Raw genomic sequence first — 19,378 nt, 5'->3', positions numbered from 1 at the left:
GACTAAAGCTTATTAGGAAAAAATGAGAAAACAAAAAGTATTGACCATGGAAAAGGAAAATTGGTGTTACACTAAAGATAGGTAAGTAGAATTGATTGCTTTCTATTTACATATAAAACAATTGATTGCTTTCATTAAAAATAAAATCAGTAATATATGTTGGAATATCATCAAAGATCTGGAAGTTAGTATTAGATGTGACTGCCTTAGCTAAAGTATGCGCAACCTCATTTGTTTGCCTCCTAATAAACTCGACATGAGAGTTTGTTAAATAAGTGTTACAGAAATGGATGCTACTGTGCATAATAGAACCAAAGTCAGTGACATCTTCACGACCTTTGTTGAAATAATCAGCTACTCTTTTTGAGTCAACCTTGAACACAACATTTGTGAGTTGAAGTTCATGTAAACCACATTGTTTTAGAGCGGATATGATTCCCATATGAGTCTCGGATGCACATTCCCAATCCTACCTTATTTGTGGTATTTGAAAAGGAGGCATCGATATTGCATTTATATCTGCCACTTCTCGGTTTCCTCCATCTGAAGTTTTCATCCCCATTGTGGTGGAAAGAACTTGGAACGGAAGATGCATTTTTCTGCCTTGTAGAAATTTGCTTACGATTAGCATTTCTCCAGCCTTCTAGAAGGTGTTTTGCTCTTTCCAGGATTGTGACAGTCGAGTCTGACACCTGTTGCCATAATTTGAGATTCTTAGCTTTCCAAATACTCCACATTATGGCGACGATTGTCTCAATTTGAGCAGTAGACAACATTTGCAACCTCGGTGTTGTATAGAATATCAAGTTCTAACAACAAACATTATAATTATTTTCATAAAAATTCCTTAAAAAATAAAATAAAACAAACAATATAAAGTTCTTTATTGCTCTTTTAAAAAAATGTATTTTTTTTCCAGAAGTTTATCTTTACTACGAGAGTCGGGCCTCCAATTTTATATGGACGGCGTGGCCTAGATTTAACATGTGTTAGTTTTTTAATGAATGTTGTATTTGTTGTTGTACTGGTATAAATTACAAATTTCGAATATATTACTTATGTCCCTAATTATAAGACTCTTTTGTGTTTTTTCTTTGTCTCTTTTTATAAGACCCTTTCAAATTTCAATGTACATTAATTATTTTTTTACCATTATATCTCAATTTATGTTGCATATTTTTCTGCAATATATAATAAATACTCTATGAAAACATCAACTAATTATTTTTCATAAAGGGTAAACATGTAAAACAATAACAATTGTCAACAAAATTAATTCAACAATCAACTTTCTTAATTCTCGTGTTTTATTCAAAAGGGTCCTATAATTAGGGACGGAGGTGGAAGTCAGGTGCGCGAAATGTGTGTTATGTCAAACCATTTTCTAGCATTAACGTCTTCCTTGGAATGTCGAAAATTCAGCATGAATTATATTCGGTCTCATTCTGCTATTGAGATACTCTTTGCTTTATTTGTGTTAATGAAATCTCTGTCTGATATTAATTTTTTTTCATGGGTATTCGGTTGGGAGGAGTGCTCTAGTTTCAGTATCTCATTTGCAATTTGCAGACGACACCTTAAATTTGATTCTATTTAGGATGAACCATATCCAAATCAAGTATGGTATGTTACCTACCAAAGCAAGTATTGCACCAATTTGAGTACTTGCATACAAATTAACGTTTTGGTTACTATATTTTTGCTCTCATATTATTGTTTTAAGGCCTTTTTTTTTTGTTATTTTCAATTTATGTCTAATTACACATCAAGTATTATATGTGACTTGCAAACTAATTTGATAGTTTTTTTTTACACGTTCTGATCCTAGAATCCAGACGTTCAGTTTGGGTAATTTTCTACGTTCGCATTTTACAAACTATAGTCACAGACATTACACAATCAAACATGTTGTGAAATTGTGTTTTACATACATCCTAAATATACAATCTAAACTAGTACAAGATTAAACAATCAAACATAATTAAACACGTTACAAAACTATGTTTTACCATCGAGAATATAAAATCTGGAGTTGTTTAGGCCAGACAAACAAGGACACCTTTGATGGAACTTGTTTATGCCAGACGTTGACAGCCAGATTCCATCCGTCTCTTAACTTAATTTTAAATAACGATTTCGTCTTTTATCTTTTTTCCACATTATTTTTGTTTATTTGGCTATTGGCATATAAACTTTCATGCAGCTAATCCAAAATTCTTATCAAACACAAGTGGAAGATCATAAATTTTAACACTAATAAGAGCTCATATTAAAATAAAATCATAGATTTAAATCTTGAAAATTCATATACAATTTGACCAAAAGGATGAATGATTATTTTAATACTCCCTCCATCCCTAAATATAAAAATCTATTTGATTAAAAAAAATTGACCATAAACATAGGCCCCTTTTCAAATTACTAGATACATATACTGCTTCTTTTTTCAAATAAACCCTTAACCAATATTACCGAATGTCTTGGAATATAAAAAATCAAAATTCATTACACATACAAACAAAAAGTATTTTAAATACATTATTCATAAATAAAATAGACATATTATAACTACACTACCAACTTTTTTTTAATAAGAGTGAACATTCCATTAAAGTTACAAAGCTAGAGTTTTATCATTGAGCATTGAACTTTTTACATATTTTAAATTTTGCGCACTTCAAACAAAAATTAATTACTTCCTCCATCTCACACATTATGTGTCTCATTTGAGTTTTACATGGTTATTAAGAAAATGATTAATATTGTTGATTTTAATGGTAAAATATATTTACTAAAACACATTTATTAATTATAGTTAGTAGAGTAGCTGTACATGATCGAAATACAATAAATAATTGTATATTAGTGGAAAAGAATAATAAATGTTGTAATAAAATAGACAAATAATTTGAGACTAGAAAAACAACAAAAAATAAGGATTCTAAATATTATTTCTGCAAGGGTTTGCACCATAACTACACCCCCACCTCCTATACTGGCATCCTCCTTTCCTTAAAATACTATTTCTGCTTAAGTTTTCTTTTTGAGAGGATTTTTTCTTAAGTTTGAAACCCAATTCTAGGGTTATTTGCTGATTGGATTTGATTGATTTTGAGCAAAAAATAATATTTGATCTATATTATATCCCTTTGACTTTGTTATTTAATTATCCAATCAGTTTGATATTGAAAATAAATTAATCGTATTATAAAAAAAATCATATTGATCCAATTTATTGGGATTGAATTTTTAATTGGGATTGAATTTGATTAGTTTTTTATTTTAGTTTTTCTTTAAAGGAGTTTTTTTATTTTAGTTATTGTCTATAATATTTTTTTTATATTCTTATAGGAGAATTAATATTCTATGACCGTAAGATTCTAATATATATATATATATATATATATATATATATATATTATGACCATAAAAAATGGTTATGTAAGTATAACAGGCAATACTTTATGGATATGTCTTGGTCGACATTGTCAAACCTCAAATAAAGTTTTCTTTTTAAGAGAACCTCAACTAAACCTTAAATTCATAAACAAAAAGGAAATTATTTTATCCTCGTAAACTTAGTTCCGTTGGTGGGAATATTCCATATTATATACAGGGGAACCTCGGACACTCCACTTTTCCACAATTAAACTGTGTGAGCTCTAGCCACCAGATTATTTGACAAAAAAAATATACTCCCTCCATTTCAAAATACATGTCCAATTTTTGCAATGTGCACTATTCACTTGACTTACTTTGACCATACTTTTTAACTAATATATAAATACAAATATTAGCATGTAAGATGTTGTTTGATTTGTCTCGACAAATATTTTCAAAATATTAAATTTTTATAATTTTTTACTTTAGAAAATTAAAGATATTAACAGTCAAAATTATGCATTGGCATATGTGAAGTGGTTGACTTGGACATGTATTTTGAAACGGAGGGAGTATATATTAAAAATAAGAAAGCTATAAAATGTTTTAAAAATGAATTTAGTGTTAACTGAAATGATAAATGATCAACTATTATGTTATCTTTTAATATATTTTTTAAATCTCAAGTATACATCAAAATATAGACTTGACTCTTTAAAAATTTCATCCAAACATAACCTAAAAAACCATGTTTGTGTGTTAATATCTATGATAATGGGACAATTTTACAATATTCATTTTATTACTTATATAGCTGATTTAGTGTAAAATCTAAGTAATGGGACAATTTAACTTTGTACCCATAATATAATTAAGTCCATAATGCTTTCCAAATTCCAAAGCATAGCATGTTTTGAAAGGACAATGCATTCACTCCATATCAATTAACTTTTCACACAGATAAAACCAGTGAATAATACCACTAATGAGTCTTCATCATATTTACAACCAAAATAAGAAACATAGAAAAAAAAACCCTTGATAATATCACAAACGAGTTTGCTTCATAATATAATATACAAAGGAAATTGTTGATGAAACTTGTATATCAACTCAACATTATATGTCACAATATTTCCAAAAATATCTACATTTAAAGTTCAATAATTATAAGCTGATTTGTCAATCAAGACGCAACCTGCAACTGAAACTTTGTTCTATGCTCGAATGCATCCTCATTCTGGCTTTCTCCTTCTTGATTTGGACAAGCAAATGGTAAACACACCATGGAAAGCTTAGAAAATGGTCCCTCTGCATACCTTCATTGTACAAACCATAGTAACTATGATGGTAAGTAACATAGTACCAAGCAGAAGCTTTTGCATATGCATCATCACTTCCAGAATCAACACTGGCACTGCCATCATTGAACCAACTCCTCGCCTCTTTTCTTAGGGACCTAACAGCCATAGTAATAGCATCCGCATCCCTTCTTTTGGTGAAAGATTTAGCCATTTTCATAATATTCCCACTGAGGATTTCTGATTCAGTTTTGATACCATAGTAGTCCATCAGATTTCCCAACTTCTCATCATAATTGGATTTGTAGTAGAAGGCATCATCGACATAATCCATAAATCCATCAACTTCCATGTCGGGATCATATGACTTTTTAGCCACTTCCAGTGTGAAGGATGTAATGGAGCCGTCCTTTGTTGAAATTCCTTGAATTTCCCTAAACAGTTTTCCTATTACATTATCTGATTTGTATGTTGTTTTGTCAGCCTTCTCCATGAAATCTGGATATTCTTTGGCGAAAAGTTCACGAGGTATAACGGCTGGGATACCAGTCTTTGGAAAGTCAACTGCTATTGAGAATAGCTTTGCAAGCTCGATACATGGCTCAGACATTGCTTTAGCAGGTTCTTTATCTGCAAAGACTGTGTGTGCATTGGCAATTATTCCGAGACTGTCATTGAGTATATAATTGGTGAAATACTCCTCCACCTCCTGCACCATTAAACCATGTTACCAACATATCCCTGCTTGAATACTTAATTAAGCACTTATAGTATAAACACTTATCATGTAAGTCCTTATGTGTAAGCTATTTTTATGACAAGATAAAATAAAACCAAATTGTTTTCATAATTCATATAAACTGTTTGCATAAGTTATTCTAGAGAGCTTATGAAAATAAGCTAAAAACAGCTTATGGACATGTCATAAGCTGTTTTCATAAGCTCTTCTAAATTGTCTCAAAAGTTCTTATGCCTTATTTATGAAGCATGGACTTTGACCTGATACAGACATCGAACACAACACGTTGACACTGCTAATGTCAAAAACATAGGACATTATCACGGTTACATGTATGAACATAATTTTTTTTTTACAGTACCATTAGTCATAAACTATATAAATTAAGAGCAAAAGCATCTAAATTGAACAATTTGTTTAGTTAAAAAAAATCTAAAACAAGATATGTCAAGTCTTTCACTTTCATTCATCCATCTCCTACCGAAAAGAAAAACAAAATCATGTAATCAAATTTAATATCATTAACCCCCTCGTTGATCATCATTACTGAATATTGTAGAAGATGATGTGTGTAGTGTATGTGAAAAGATGTGCACAAGTTGTGAATACTTTACTGATAAAAACAGAAAAGAATGTCAAATCAACTAGAAAGATCACGTTACACACTCAAAGGACAATACCTCAATCTCAACATCATGATCCAATACAATAGGTTGGGCAGAATCATACTCCATTGGATCAATTGTCAAGGGTGGAATCAATTCAGAATCCCAACAAACAAAGTAGATGTCCCCATCTAGATCACTTCCGGAACACTCGTTTGGATGTGGCCTGGTATTAGAAATCAAGTTATCGGAGACAATACACGGTTTTATTAAAAAAAAATGACAGAAGAGGGAAGCAACATATCAATTTCCACTTTCCAAAATAACATTGTAAATGATAAATCTATAGTAAAACAGTAATGTCCAATGAGAAAATGGAATTGACTGACGAAGAAAAAAATGCAGAAAACTTTAAGTGTTGGATTGGATGCATTATTTTGTAATAAGTATCACTGAATATTTACTAAATAAATGTAGTATTAAGCTCTCTAGTCACTTTTCACTAAGTTCAATCACTTAAATTTTAGAGAGTAAATTTTCATTAGATGCAATATTTAAATGTTAGATCGCATATGATCCTATAAAAATAGTGTTCTATTGACCATGCACAATGGTTGAGATATTTAAGAATAGATCTACCTGTGACCTTTTTGAGGAAAAACAACACAATCCACCATGTGGCGCAAAGCAGGCACATCCACGGCTTTCAAAACACGAACATCGCCCGGGTGCAAGCAGGGATTTTTCGCTACTATGACCATACCCTTAACTACACGAGAATGACTGCTGAACCTATTGCTAGAATATTGAACAAAAACTTCCCCATATTCTAAGGTTCTAGTTTCATCTAGAACTCCCATCATTGCTCTTCCTTTTGGAATAAATATCCTAGTTTTTTGTCGCAATTCCAACAACTTTGATGCCCTAAATGTCTGCAGCATCATTGAAAGAAATGGCTCAACATCAGGCTTGTAGCCACAGATAAGCATCTCCTTGAGAATATTAGTGACTTCACCGGAACACATCAAGTCCAAAACCTCATGTGCCTTAGTTGAATCTGTTAGTATCGTGTTCAGTTGAGTAACAGCTTCTTTTTGTTTTTTCTCGAAAACACTGTCCTTGACATCAAGAGTACATAAGAGAGTAATCAATTGTCGATTGAGATAACAAGGCTGAAACTTACTACATGCCAGAACATCCAATTTTATGTTATCTGAATCATACTTGTGCATACTCTTCCTCAGTGACAACTTCACAGACGAGGTTGGATCAACAGCTACGACTCCTTTGTACCCGCCATACCTAATCTGAAACGCAGATGGCACTGAATCATGACCACATTTTTTAGCCACCCTCCTGGCAAGTTCAAGAGATATTTTTCCGATTCCATCAGAGAAGACATATTCGGTTGCACCATGTTTAACCTTCGCGTCAGGAATAATTTCAATTTCGTTCCTTCGGACGCTTAGAGTTTCGGTAGACGAACCAAAAGATTGTCCAAGTCTAGCAGCATATTTAGCCACATTTTTTATACGGCTAAAATCTCCCATCCATTCCCTTATGGAATCGGCAGTAAGCCCAGTTGTTGTACGAGCAAACATCCATAGCGAGTTTTCACGCAACTGACTTGATGAGAAAGCTAGAAATTCAAACTTCATACCACCAATATCTATGCCATTTCTAAGGATGGAAAGAATTCTATAGTATATCTCAGTTCTCCCATTCTCAGAAATACGTGAAGATAAATCGGCTGAGTACATATTATCCAACTCCTCGTCGACAAATGAAACACGTAGAAAATTATCAATATGTTGATGGAAATGACGGAGAACCCGATTTGAGACATTAATCTCTGGACCACAAAAGTATACTTTGCATGGTGTTATCTGAACCCTGCGAACATATACCAACCCGTTATCCAAAGATATAGTCGGTGACCGAGGCGGATTATTTGCACGGAGGTACCTTCTGTACTGACCTTTCAGCCATCTGGCAGGTTCATAACAGAAATCCTTTGAATAGTACATCTTTTCTAAAGCATGCTTGATAAGCTCAACATTTATTCCGAGTGGATCAACTAGACGATAGAAATCATTATCAAGTTCAGAACCTGAAAGACACCCGTGCTGAACCAAGGAATTAACTTTAAACAAGATGTCAAATGGTATTTGAATTCCTTGAGGAGGAGCAACCATGGGGACAACATCCGGATTGCAAGAAAAAGATGATCCGCTCTCCAATGTGTATTGACCCTCGATTTCCTCATAATGAACACAGTTTTCCTTGAAATTCGGAAAATCTCTGTTACTAGAAAGCTCTAGACATATAGCGGAAGACTGCCCAATACAGTTGCAAGGAGTGAAATCTATCGCACGGATCCATTGGTCATCAGGGGAATCTCTGTAATAGTTCTTCAAAGGATCTTTATATACACTTGTTGATGTAGGAACATTACACTCAAAAACACGAGGAGCACCAATTAACTACAAGCAGAAGAGAAACAAATAAGATTCACCATATGGGATGTGCATCAAATTTTAGCACAATACAATTACAGAGCAAAAAATTTTAGAATAACGATAAGAGTTCAAAGTTGAAGAGATCAAAATTGGCTTTAATTAATACACAATTTAGTATACATTAAATTGCATAAAAATGTTTATCTTTAAAAATAGCAAGTCATCTAGCACAAAGAAAGAAATAAAAATTGCTGCTGCTGGAAATTCCGCTTTCATTGTGGTCCCCCTCTAGCCATCTAATTGCAGCATTTGGGTTGTCTTCATTGCAGCCTCCAACACATTGCCCAGAGATATGGCATATGCAGCGCTTACAAAGCTTGGACAATTCTCACCGTACAAGTTGGTTTTGTAAGGATGAGTTAAGCCCGGTATAAAAACCTAAGAGCTGCAACTCTTGTGGAAGAAATGATATTGAAAGAAAACTTGCTCAACATGAAATCAAAGAAACAAAAAAATAGAACACATTCTCCTTCAAATCTTACTGCCAATCTAGCTGTATAATATAATAGCACATAGTGTCATGAATAGCCATAGATGTACCATAAACCAATGTTCTCAAGAGAACTAATCTTGGGTTTTAATTGAACAGCTATTTTTTAACATTAAAGTTAAATTCTTCTCAAATTAAATATTTGAATTTACCTTGAGCTACAAACCAAAATAATATTATTTCCATATTAATACTCCATAAACTAACAATGTTCCACAAGGCTCGATGGATTAGTCTCCGCGACTGCGCACGCGGAGGATACCCGGTTTACATGGAAAAAAAAGCCAACAATGTTCATTAAAAAAATCAACACTATTTCACAAAGATAAAACTACTCAAAAGTCATGTCAATTTGAGACAACACACATGAAAAATATATGTTCCTGACAAAGTTAGATGACTGCTGAAAGTAATCCAAAATCAGATATACCATGGCAATTTTAAAAAAATAATAATATTATGAAAACATCCACCATAGTTCTTATGGAGCATAAATAAAACATAGCATGCATTAAATGCGAAAAATAAGCATTACATGAAAAACATAATTTAAAATAAAAAAGGAAAATGAAGAACATGGTTTAAAACATTTAATGAAAGGTTGAATTTAACAACCTGAATCAATAGATACTTTGCAGTTTTACCCTGTGGTTGATGCAGCTCAATCTTCCAAATATTCTCATACGAAAGCTCAAGTTTGAACTTCTTATTTTCATGGTGCATAGAGAATCGCCACTTTCTCATACCAATCCCAAAATCTACACTAGCATCCACCTTCCATAATTTAGAGAATCTTTCCTTTGAGATCTGACAGCCAAAATACAGTTTAACATCGTCTAAACTGTCCAAGAATGCCCTTGGCTTTGGATCAATATCTCTTTCCAATTCCCTAACTTTTAAATAGGAGTCTCCGAACCGCAATTTTGTTCTGCTAGGTAAGGCCATCATGAATGTAGCATGTTTTGCAGTAGTGAACTGAATAATTGCAAATGCTCTTTTAACCCGGCCATTGCCTACTCTAATCTTCATAGCAACCACACTTCCTTCACCGGTATAATGCTCTACAAATATCTTTACTTGAGACACGTTCACAAAAGAAGGGAATCCATACAACTCAATTGTTTTACTTTTACCCATGTTCAGTGCTAACTTATTTTTACTTTCCTGAATAGGATAGCAGAAGAAAAAAAAATTTAAAAAAAAAAAATGTTAAAAAGACGCGGTACTGTTATGATAATACATCAAGTTATAGATTTAAATCTAAATTTACATTTTACAAGAATAATCAATGATTGTCTATGGTCCAAACGGTGAAAATTTATACACATCATTCCATAAAAGTGTTTTAACATTCCATACAGTCAAACCATAGTCATACTTTACAACCACATTAATTATAAATTACAGAACATACCCTATAGTGCCATGAGAACAATAGGTTTGCTCATTTGAAGAATGAAAAACATTTCTCAACTGAATCAGGAAATAAAGCAAATTTCAAGTCTTCACAACTTGTTAATTGAACAAGAAAATAGTTGCAGGATATGAACAAGACAGAGGAGAAATAACTGCTTTCATTCAAATAATTGGTCTGATGATACAAACTAAACATACACAACCACTTTTACATAGTTTAACAATACTAAAACTTCCAATAACTACCACGAACACTGAACAGCAGTTACTAAAATAAAAATAACCAACACATAATACATAATGACTCCACATCAGCAGTCCTAAGCATGATATTTAACACATGGCATCAAGTATGAAGCACAGACACCGACACGGACACCGGACACCGACACCGGATAATAATTTGAGAAAACAACATAATTTAATGTAATCATAGGTGTCGTGTGAGTGTCGGTACGCGTGTCCGACACCAGGACACACCAAATCCGAAGAGTGTCCGTGCTTCACACACGGATAATTCAACTTAAAGGTGTGTTGAGTGTCCAGCTCTGACACATGTGGTTACATTGGATTAATTTATTTTCTCAAATTTTACCTTTGTTGACGGTGTCAGTGTTAGATGTAAGTGCTTCACAAATCAATAATTAAGTAAAAAAAAATCAACACCTTATCCAACATAAAGAAAACAGAAGAGAAGAAAGACAAAAATATGAAGGAAAAAAATGGTGTTGAGAAAGAAAGTGATCACCGATGATGATGATGACGATGACGATGACGATGACGATGACGATGACAGAGAGATTTTGAGGAAGAAGAAAGAATGTAGTCAATGTCAGGTCAACACTCAACTGTTCCACTTCCCCAAACTATTTCAAGTCAGTGTGAAGTGAAAGAGTGATGAGTTTCGAAATTCCACTTTGATTGTGCATTCTATTCTCACTAATAACTCAATGCACGCACAACTATTTCGACAAAGGAATCGTATAATCAACAATTACTTTCTAATTTTGCTACATTAAAAAGAATTACTTGATTATTTGATCAATAAATAATGAATCACGAACATCTTTTTTTTTTTTTTTTTTTTTTTTTTTTTGTACAATATTTTGTTTATTATTAGTTAAATTATATGAGTATAATTGGATTCAAGTAGTTAATAAATTGGGTCTCTTTTGTCCCTGAATGGAAAATGAGTAGTCATTTTAGTTCCTGAATGTAGAGAAATTGTATAACAGTCCCTAAATGCAGACTCTATTGGTCAATTTCAAGGACTAAAGTGACTAACATAATCTACATTCATGAACTATTTTACAATTTATCTGCTTTCAAGAACCAAAGTGACGACTTCTTTCCTATTCATGGATTAAAGTGACTAATCTCCCTAATAAATTCTTTAAAATGAATAGTTCAGATGAACACGAGTTCGACTCTTAAGGTTACACTTTACTTACCTTCGATCGAACTCTAAATTCTTGCGAAGAGTTTCGAAATTCCAATGAGCTTATTCGTCTTCAGCTCACAAAACTCAAGTATTTATTTGTTTACCACTAGAAGTATAGTTTTGTTATTCTATTAATATAATATCAAAGTTTAAATTTTATTAGAGGTTTTTTTGGGATAACAATAGAAGGATTAAAATGAACAAATAAGATATCTGAGGTTCGAATATCAACCTTGCTACCCATTTTTGTTTTTTAATGACTAAAGTCATAAACTTTACTTTATAAAGAAAAAAAAGGTCGGATTGATTCACATGCGAAAGGAATCAAAGTAACTAGGAAATGGGACAAAGGATAATATGTGGGTTCATTTCATCATTGTACTTTTTTGCAACCAATCCACTGCAACTTCTTCTTGCATAAGCATTCTATTATTTTCATCATTGTCAATTCATAGCCATTTAGATGTTGTGGTTAGAATCTTAAGGTACATCAAATGAGCTCTTGAAAAAGGTCTTATTTACAATTTCATTATAAATAATAGCAAGTTGAGAGTTAATTTCTTAAAGTCATTCGGTACCAAAACTTGATTCTCAAGTATTATCATGACTTTTTTTTCATATACTCGTTTGAGATGCGTATGAATTGAGAAATCCTTTACCTTATTCAAAATAATTTTTAAACTAACAGTTTTTATGCTATAAGTTGTTTTATTATCTTTAAATATTATATTGTAGGGTTTAAGGTGTTATAGACTTAGTTTGACAACAATACAAAAGTAGAAAAAGTCGAGCGAAAATAAACTCTCTATGATTTCAACTTGAGAATTTGAGAAGAACAAATGATCAGATCATCTAGCAAAACTCAAGGTATCAAGAAAAATTGTTAGGGAAAATAAATTTGTGTAAGTTTACATATTCATCCATAGCGCATGTGGCGTTTTGTAAATAATCATCATATATTAAAAGACAAAAAAGTAAAAAAGATCTTATAAATAGGGACGAGTGAGTAAAATATAGACTTAACTACTCAAAACTTTCCATCGAAATATGCTATAAAAGCCAGGTTTTTTGTGGTAAATATCTATGACCGTAATAACACAAATTAAAATTATATTCATTTTTTTGTCAAAAAAAAAATTATATTCATTTTATTTCCACTTTGTACTCATAATAGAAGTCCATAAAGCTCTCCAAAGCCTAGCATGTTTTGAAATGACAGTGCATTCACCCACTAAAAGCAAATAAGTAGATAGAAAATACCCATGAATAATACCACTACAGGTCTTCATAATATTTACAATCAAAACAAGAAACATTGAAGAAAAAAACAACTCATTCATAATACCTTGAATGAGTTTGCATTATACTTAAAACTGTATCTTGACCTTACCATAAATATGAAATGCAGAGTTCAATACTATAAGCAGATATGTCAATCAAGACGCAACCTGTGACTGAAACTTTGTTCCATTCTCGAATGCATCTTCATCCTGGCTTTCTCCTTCTTAATTTGGACAAGCAAATGGTAAACACACCATGGAAAGCTTAGAAAATGGTCCCTCTGCATACCTTCATTGTACAAACCATAGTAACTATGATGGTAAGTAACATAGTACCAAGCAGAAGCTTTTGCATATGCATCATCACTCCCAGAATCTACACCAGCCCCGCTGTCAGTGAACCAACTCCTTGCCTCTTTCCTTAGGGACCTTACGGCCATAGTAATCGCATCCGCATCCCTTTTTTTCGTGAAAGATTTTGACATTTTCATAATATTTCCACTTAGGATTTCTGCTTCAGTTTTGATACCATAGTAGTCCATCAGATTTCCCAACTTGTAGTCATAATTGGTTTTGTGATAGAATGCATCGTCAACATAATCCATAAAGCCCTCGAATTCCATGTCGGAATCATAGGACTCTTTAGCCACTTCCAATGTGAAAGATGTAATAGAGCCGTCCTTTGTTGAAATACCTTGAATTTCCCTAAAAAGTTTTCCTATTACATTCTTTGATTTGTAGATAGGTTTGTCAGGCTTCTCCATGAAATCTGGATATTCTGTGGGGAAAAGACCACGAGGTATTTCTGCTGGGATACCGGTTTTTGGAAAGTCAACTGCTGTTGAGAATAGCTTTGCAAGCTCAACACATGGATCAGCCATTGCTTTTCCAGGTTCTTTGTCTGCAAAGACAGTGTGTGCATTGGCAATTATTCCAAGACAATCATTGAGTATGTAATCGGTAAAATACTTCTGCACTTCCTGCACCATAAAACCATGTTATTAACTTATATTAGACTGCATGTTGCAGAGTTAATAAGCTTCAGTTAAGTATGAATCTTTTTGTAGAACCCGAGTTTGAATCCTAGCTGAAACAATTATTGCTCCAGATTACCACAACCCATTTCCCTCAGAAACCAAAGGGGTTAAATCCAAAAGATTTATACCATGTTGTGAGTGATATATTAATAAAAACAGCAAAGAATGTCAAAACAACTAGAGATCACATTACACAAGTTGCTAAAACCATACATAATATACAAGAAAAATTGCCTACGGATGTAAAGCTAAAAGGACAATACCTCAATCTCCACATCATGATCCAATACAATAGGTTTCGCAGAATCATACTCCATTGGATCAATTGTCTTGGGTGGAATCAATTCAGAATCCCAACAAACAAAGTAGATGTCCCCGTCTAGATCACTTCCGGAACATTCATTTGGATGTGGCCTGGTATTAGAAATCAGTTATGAGTGTAGACAGACAATTTTAAAAGAAAAAAACTTAACTAGAGGTAAGTAACATCTTGATTTCCACTTGCCAAAATAACATTCTAAATGATAAACCTATAAATAACGGAAAAATATTTGAAACCTACTTCTGTGGACGAGTTCATATTCACAGGGAACAAACTTTGCAAAAAAATGTATATTTACGGATGAAATGTTTTATATTTTACTAATTTTATTTAGTTTATATGTAATTACAAATGCGAATTAAAACTCATAACTGTTTATGTAAAAGGGTTAAAAGAAATGAAGATGATCAAAATAGGAGTCTTAAGAACATATTGCAAGGTTTTCTTGAAGCAAATTCACAATAAAACCTTATATGTCTAGTTTTTTACAAAAGAATATTCAAAATATAGAAAAGTTATTACATTGAATGAATAAACAAAGGACATTTAAATATTAAATCTTTGAGGATATAGATGAAGCATTAAAACGAGCCGCTGTCTACGGTAAAATAGCAATGTTCCATGAGAAAATAGAAAGAAACCATGTCAAGTAATAAGGAATTTTTTTTTGAACATTTTAAGCATTGGATTGGATGCATTATTTTGTAAGAAGTATCAGCAACATATTTAGTAGAGAAATGTAGCACTCTAATAACTTTTCCCAAGTTCACTTACACAAATTTTGGAGAAAGTTAGTTATTTATGGAAAGCAAAAATTAAATGTTATATTACATAAATAATCCTATAAAAATAGTGTTTTGTTGAACATGCATAATGGTTGAGATGTTTAAGAATATATCTACCTGTGACCTTTTTGAGGAAAAACAACACAGTCCACCATGTGGCGCAAAGCTGGCACATCCACAGCCTTCAAAACACGAACATCACCTGGGTACAAGCACGGGTTTTTTGCTACAACAACCTTGCCGTTAACTACATGAGAAAGACTGTCTTCCCTATTGTTAGAATATTGAACAAAAACTTCACCATATTCTAGGGTTCTAGTTTCATCTAGAACTCCCATCATTGCTCTTCCTTTTGGAATAAATATCCTAGTTTTTTGCCGCAATTCCAAAAGTTTCGAGGCCCTAAATGTCTGCAGCATCATTGAAAGAAATGGTTCAACATTAGGCTTGTAACCACAAATAAGCATCTCCTTCAGAATATTAGTGACCTCCCCGGAAGACATCAAGTCCAAAACCTCGTGTGCCTTTGTCGAATCAGTTAGTATTGTGTTCAGTTGATCAACAGCTTCTTTTTGTTTTTTCTCGAAAACACTGTCCTCGACATCAAGAGTGGATAAGAGAGTAATCAACTGTCGATTCAGATAACAAGGCCGAAACTTACTACATGCCAAAACATCCAAATCTGTGTTGTCTGAATCATACTTGAGCATGCTCATCCTCAGTGACAATTTCACCGATGAGGTTGGATCAACAGCCACAACTCCTTTGTACCCACCATACCGAATCTGGAAGGCGGACGGCATAGAATCATAACCACATTTTTGAGCCACTCTCCTGGCAAGTTCAAGAGATATTTTGCCAATTCCATCAGAGAAGACATATTTGGTTTTATTATGTACATCAAGAATAATTTCAATTTCGGTGCTGCTGACCGTTGTAGTTTCGGTAGAGGAACCAAAAGATTGTCCAAGTCTAGCAGCATATTTAGCTACATTTTTTATCCGGCTAAAATCTCCCATCCATTCCCTTATGGAACCAGCGGTATCTCCAGTTGGTGTACGAGCAAACATCCATAGCGAACTTTCACGCAATTGACTTGATGAAAAAGCTAGAAATTCAAACTTCTTATCACCAATAACTATGCCATTTCTAAGGATGGAAAGAATTCTATAGTATATATCAGTTCTTCCACCCACGGAAATACGTGAAGATAAATCTGATGAATACAGTTTATCCAACTCCTCATCAACAAACGAAACACGTAGAAAGTTATCCATATGTTTTTTGTATTTACGCAGAACACGATTTGAGACATTAATCTCTGGACCACAAAAGTATACTTTGCAAGGTGTTATCTGTGCCCTGCGAACATATACCAAACCGTTATCCAAAGATATAGTTGGTGACCGAGGCAGATTATTTGAACTATGGTACATTTTGTACTGATCTTTCAGCCATCTCACAGGTTCATAACAGAAATCATTTGAATAGTACATCTTTTCTAAAGCATTCTCAATAAGCTCAACATTCACTCTAGTTGGATCAACTAGATGATAGAAAGCATTATCGAGTTCAGAACCTGAAAGACACCCGTGCTGAACCAATGAATTAACTTTAAACAAGATGTCAAATGGAATTTGAATTCCTTGAGGAGGAGAAACCATGGGGACAACATCCAGATTGCAAGAAAAAGGTGATCCGCTCTCCAACATGTATGGACCCGCACTTTCCTCGTACTGAGCAAAGTTTTCCCTGAAATTCGGAAAATCTCTGTTGCTAGGAAGCTCTAGACATAAAGCAGAAGACTGCCCAATACAACTGCATGGAGTGAAATCTACTGCACGGATCCATTGGTCATCAGGGGGATCGCTAAAATAGTTCTTGGAAAGATCTTCGTATACGTTATATGCATCATCTGAAGTAGGAGAATAAAGCTCAAAAACCCGAGGAGCACCAATTAACTACAAACAGAAGAGAAACAAAAAAGATCCATCATATATGATGTGCAGCAAATTTAGCACTATATAATGAAGATAAATCAATAGATAGTTAATGAAAAGGAAAATGAAGAACATGGTTTAAAAAACTTAATGAAAAGTTGAAATTAACAACCTGAATCAATAGATACTTTGTAGTTTTGCTCCGTGGTTGATGCAGCTCAATCTTCCAAATATTCTCATATGAAAGCTCAAGTTTGAATGTCTTATTGTCATGGCACAAAGTGAATCGCCACTTTCTCATTCCAATCCCAAAATCAACTCTAACATCCACCTCTCTCCATAAAACAGATAATCTTTCCTCTGAGATTTGACAGCAAAAATACAGTTTCACATCATTCAAACTGTGCAAAATTTCCCTTGGCCTTCGAACAATATCTCTTTCCATTTCCCGAACTTTTAAATAGGAGCTCCCGTACTGCAATGGTGACAAACTTCTGCTAGGTAAGGCCATCATATCTGTAACATGATCTTTAGTAGTGAATTGGATAATTGCAAATGCTGTTCGAATACGGGCTTTGCCTTCTCTTATCTTTATAGCAACCACACTTCCTTCACCAGTATACTGCTCTACAAATCTCTTAACATCAGGCACAGTCACATAATGAGGGAATCCATACAACTCAATTGTTTTACTTTTAACCATCTTCAATGCCAACTCTTTTGATTTTCCTAAATAGGATAGGAGAAGAAAATAATTCAAAAAATTAATGTTAAAAAGACTGTACTGTTAAACTATGACATCAAGTAAATGATGTCAATCTAAATTTACATTTTACAAGCACAGTCAATGATTTTCTATGGTCCAATCCAAGTAGTGAAAGTTTATAAGAATTTGAATTCTTTCTCTTGAACAGATTTAAGTTTCCCACCTATCAACAAGAGAAATGATTTTCAATAATACACACACAATGTTCTTTATTCCTTGAAAAAACGACTTTCCCAAGAGATCTATGTTCAAGCATTGCCTGAAATGCCTTTCATATAGAAAATGTGAGCACGGACATGAATTTTAGTAATTAGTTCGCATTATCAGCTGTATTTGACCACAATTCCCCGCAATAAACAAGAACGCAACTCAAAATTACTCAAATTTGAAACCTCCATTTTGATCCAAGTAAATATCTTATTATACGTCCTTTTGGAAAAATTATGTGATTTATTATATGTTACTTTACCATAGCAATGCTTGATTATGTTTTTTTCTTATCATATCTTTTACTATTATGTTTGTAAAATAATCTTTTCAATACAAAATTGACTACATTATTATCAAATACAGCTTTGTAATTTACAACTGATTGAAGAATTTGTGACTCTCATACCAAAAACCAAATTGACCCTTGCCTTGATAGTAAAAAATATAAATTGTGGTGAAATTCAGAAAAAGAAACAAAGAAAAGAGAAGAAAGAATCTTTACTCAAATAATATAGAAAACAAAAAATGAAGGTACTATAACTAGATGGAAGAAAGACATACAATTCAATCATCAAACATTAACAATGAACAGTGCATGAAAAGCTTGATAAGAACAAAAATGAAAAGAGAAAAAAGCATGAAAAAGTGATGACCAAAAACAAAACACACCTTGAGAAACCGGAAGAAGTGAGAATCCCAAAGAGAGAGAGATTAAGAATGTCTCAGCATTTCCACTTCACTAAGTATTTGGAAGATTGCTTTTTAGGCCCCCCCAATATCTCTTTAGGCCCCCTAAAAATACAAAAATAATCTTTATAATACATCCGGTAGTTACATACCGGTAGTGCATTTTAAATTTTCACATTTTACACCTTCGGTATGTACATACCGGAGGCACATTTACAAATTTTCACGTTTATCGCATTCGGTAGTTATGTTCTGGAGGAACATTCATTTTGCAATTTCTCAATTACACCTTCGGTATATATATACCGTACTCCACCCACGTTGTTATCTGTATAAAACGGTGCAGGTTTTTAAGAGTTATTTTCTAAGCTTCAATATTGTTCCATACCTTACGTTTTTTGGCCAATTTTTGTTGTGTTTTCATCACAATTAATAGAATAAATGGCGTCAATCTTTACT

At 33.1% G+C, this 19,378-nt stretch overlaps 2 protein-coding genes across 2 annotated transcripts; both read right to left on the bottom strand.

The window, feature by feature from the left end:
• Positions 1-4,429: 4,429 nt before the first annotated feature.
• On the bottom strand, positions 4,430-11,438 carry LOC25482564 (RNA-dependent RNA polymerase 1). Its single transcript, XM_013611149.3, has 5 exons — positions 11,200-11,438; positions 9,651-10,199; positions 6,666-8,509; positions 6,102-6,252; positions 4,430-5,391 (listed from the first exon to the last, which is right to left on the bottom strand). The coding sequence occupies exons 2-5, from the start codon at positions 10,170-10,172 to the stop codon at positions 4,564-4,566; spliced, it is 3,345 nt and encodes a 1,114-aa protein (XP_013466603.1). The 5' UTR covers positions 10,173-10,199; positions 11,200-11,438; the 3' UTR covers positions 4,430-4,563.
• A 1,700-nt stretch (positions 11,439-13,138) lies between these two features.
• Positions 13,139-19,003, bottom strand: LOC25482562 (RNA-dependent RNA polymerase 1). The gene is made up of 5 exons (XM_013611146.3): positions 18,902-19,003; positions 17,429-17,985; positions 15,434-17,277; positions 14,473-14,623; positions 13,139-14,152 (listed from the first exon to the last, which is right to left on the bottom strand). Exons 2-5 carry the CDS (start codon positions 17,957-17,959, stop codon positions 13,325-13,327), a joined length of 3,354 nt encoding a protein of 1,117 aa, XP_013466600.1. The 5' UTR covers positions 17,960-17,985; positions 18,902-19,003; the 3' UTR covers positions 13,139-13,324.
• Positions 19,004-19,378: the final 375 nt, after the last annotated feature.

Source organism: Medicago truncatula, chromosome 1 (assembly GCF_003473485.1).
Source record: "Medicago truncatula cultivar Jemalong A17 chromosome 1, MtrunA17r5.0-ANR, whole genome shotgun sequence".
Taxonomy (NCBI): domain Eukaryota; kingdom Viridiplantae; phylum Streptophyta; class Magnoliopsida; order Fabales; family Fabaceae; genus Medicago; species Medicago truncatula.
The sequence above is the reverse complement of the archived record's forward strand: the minus strand, read 5'-3'. Positions and strand labels throughout refer to the sequence as shown.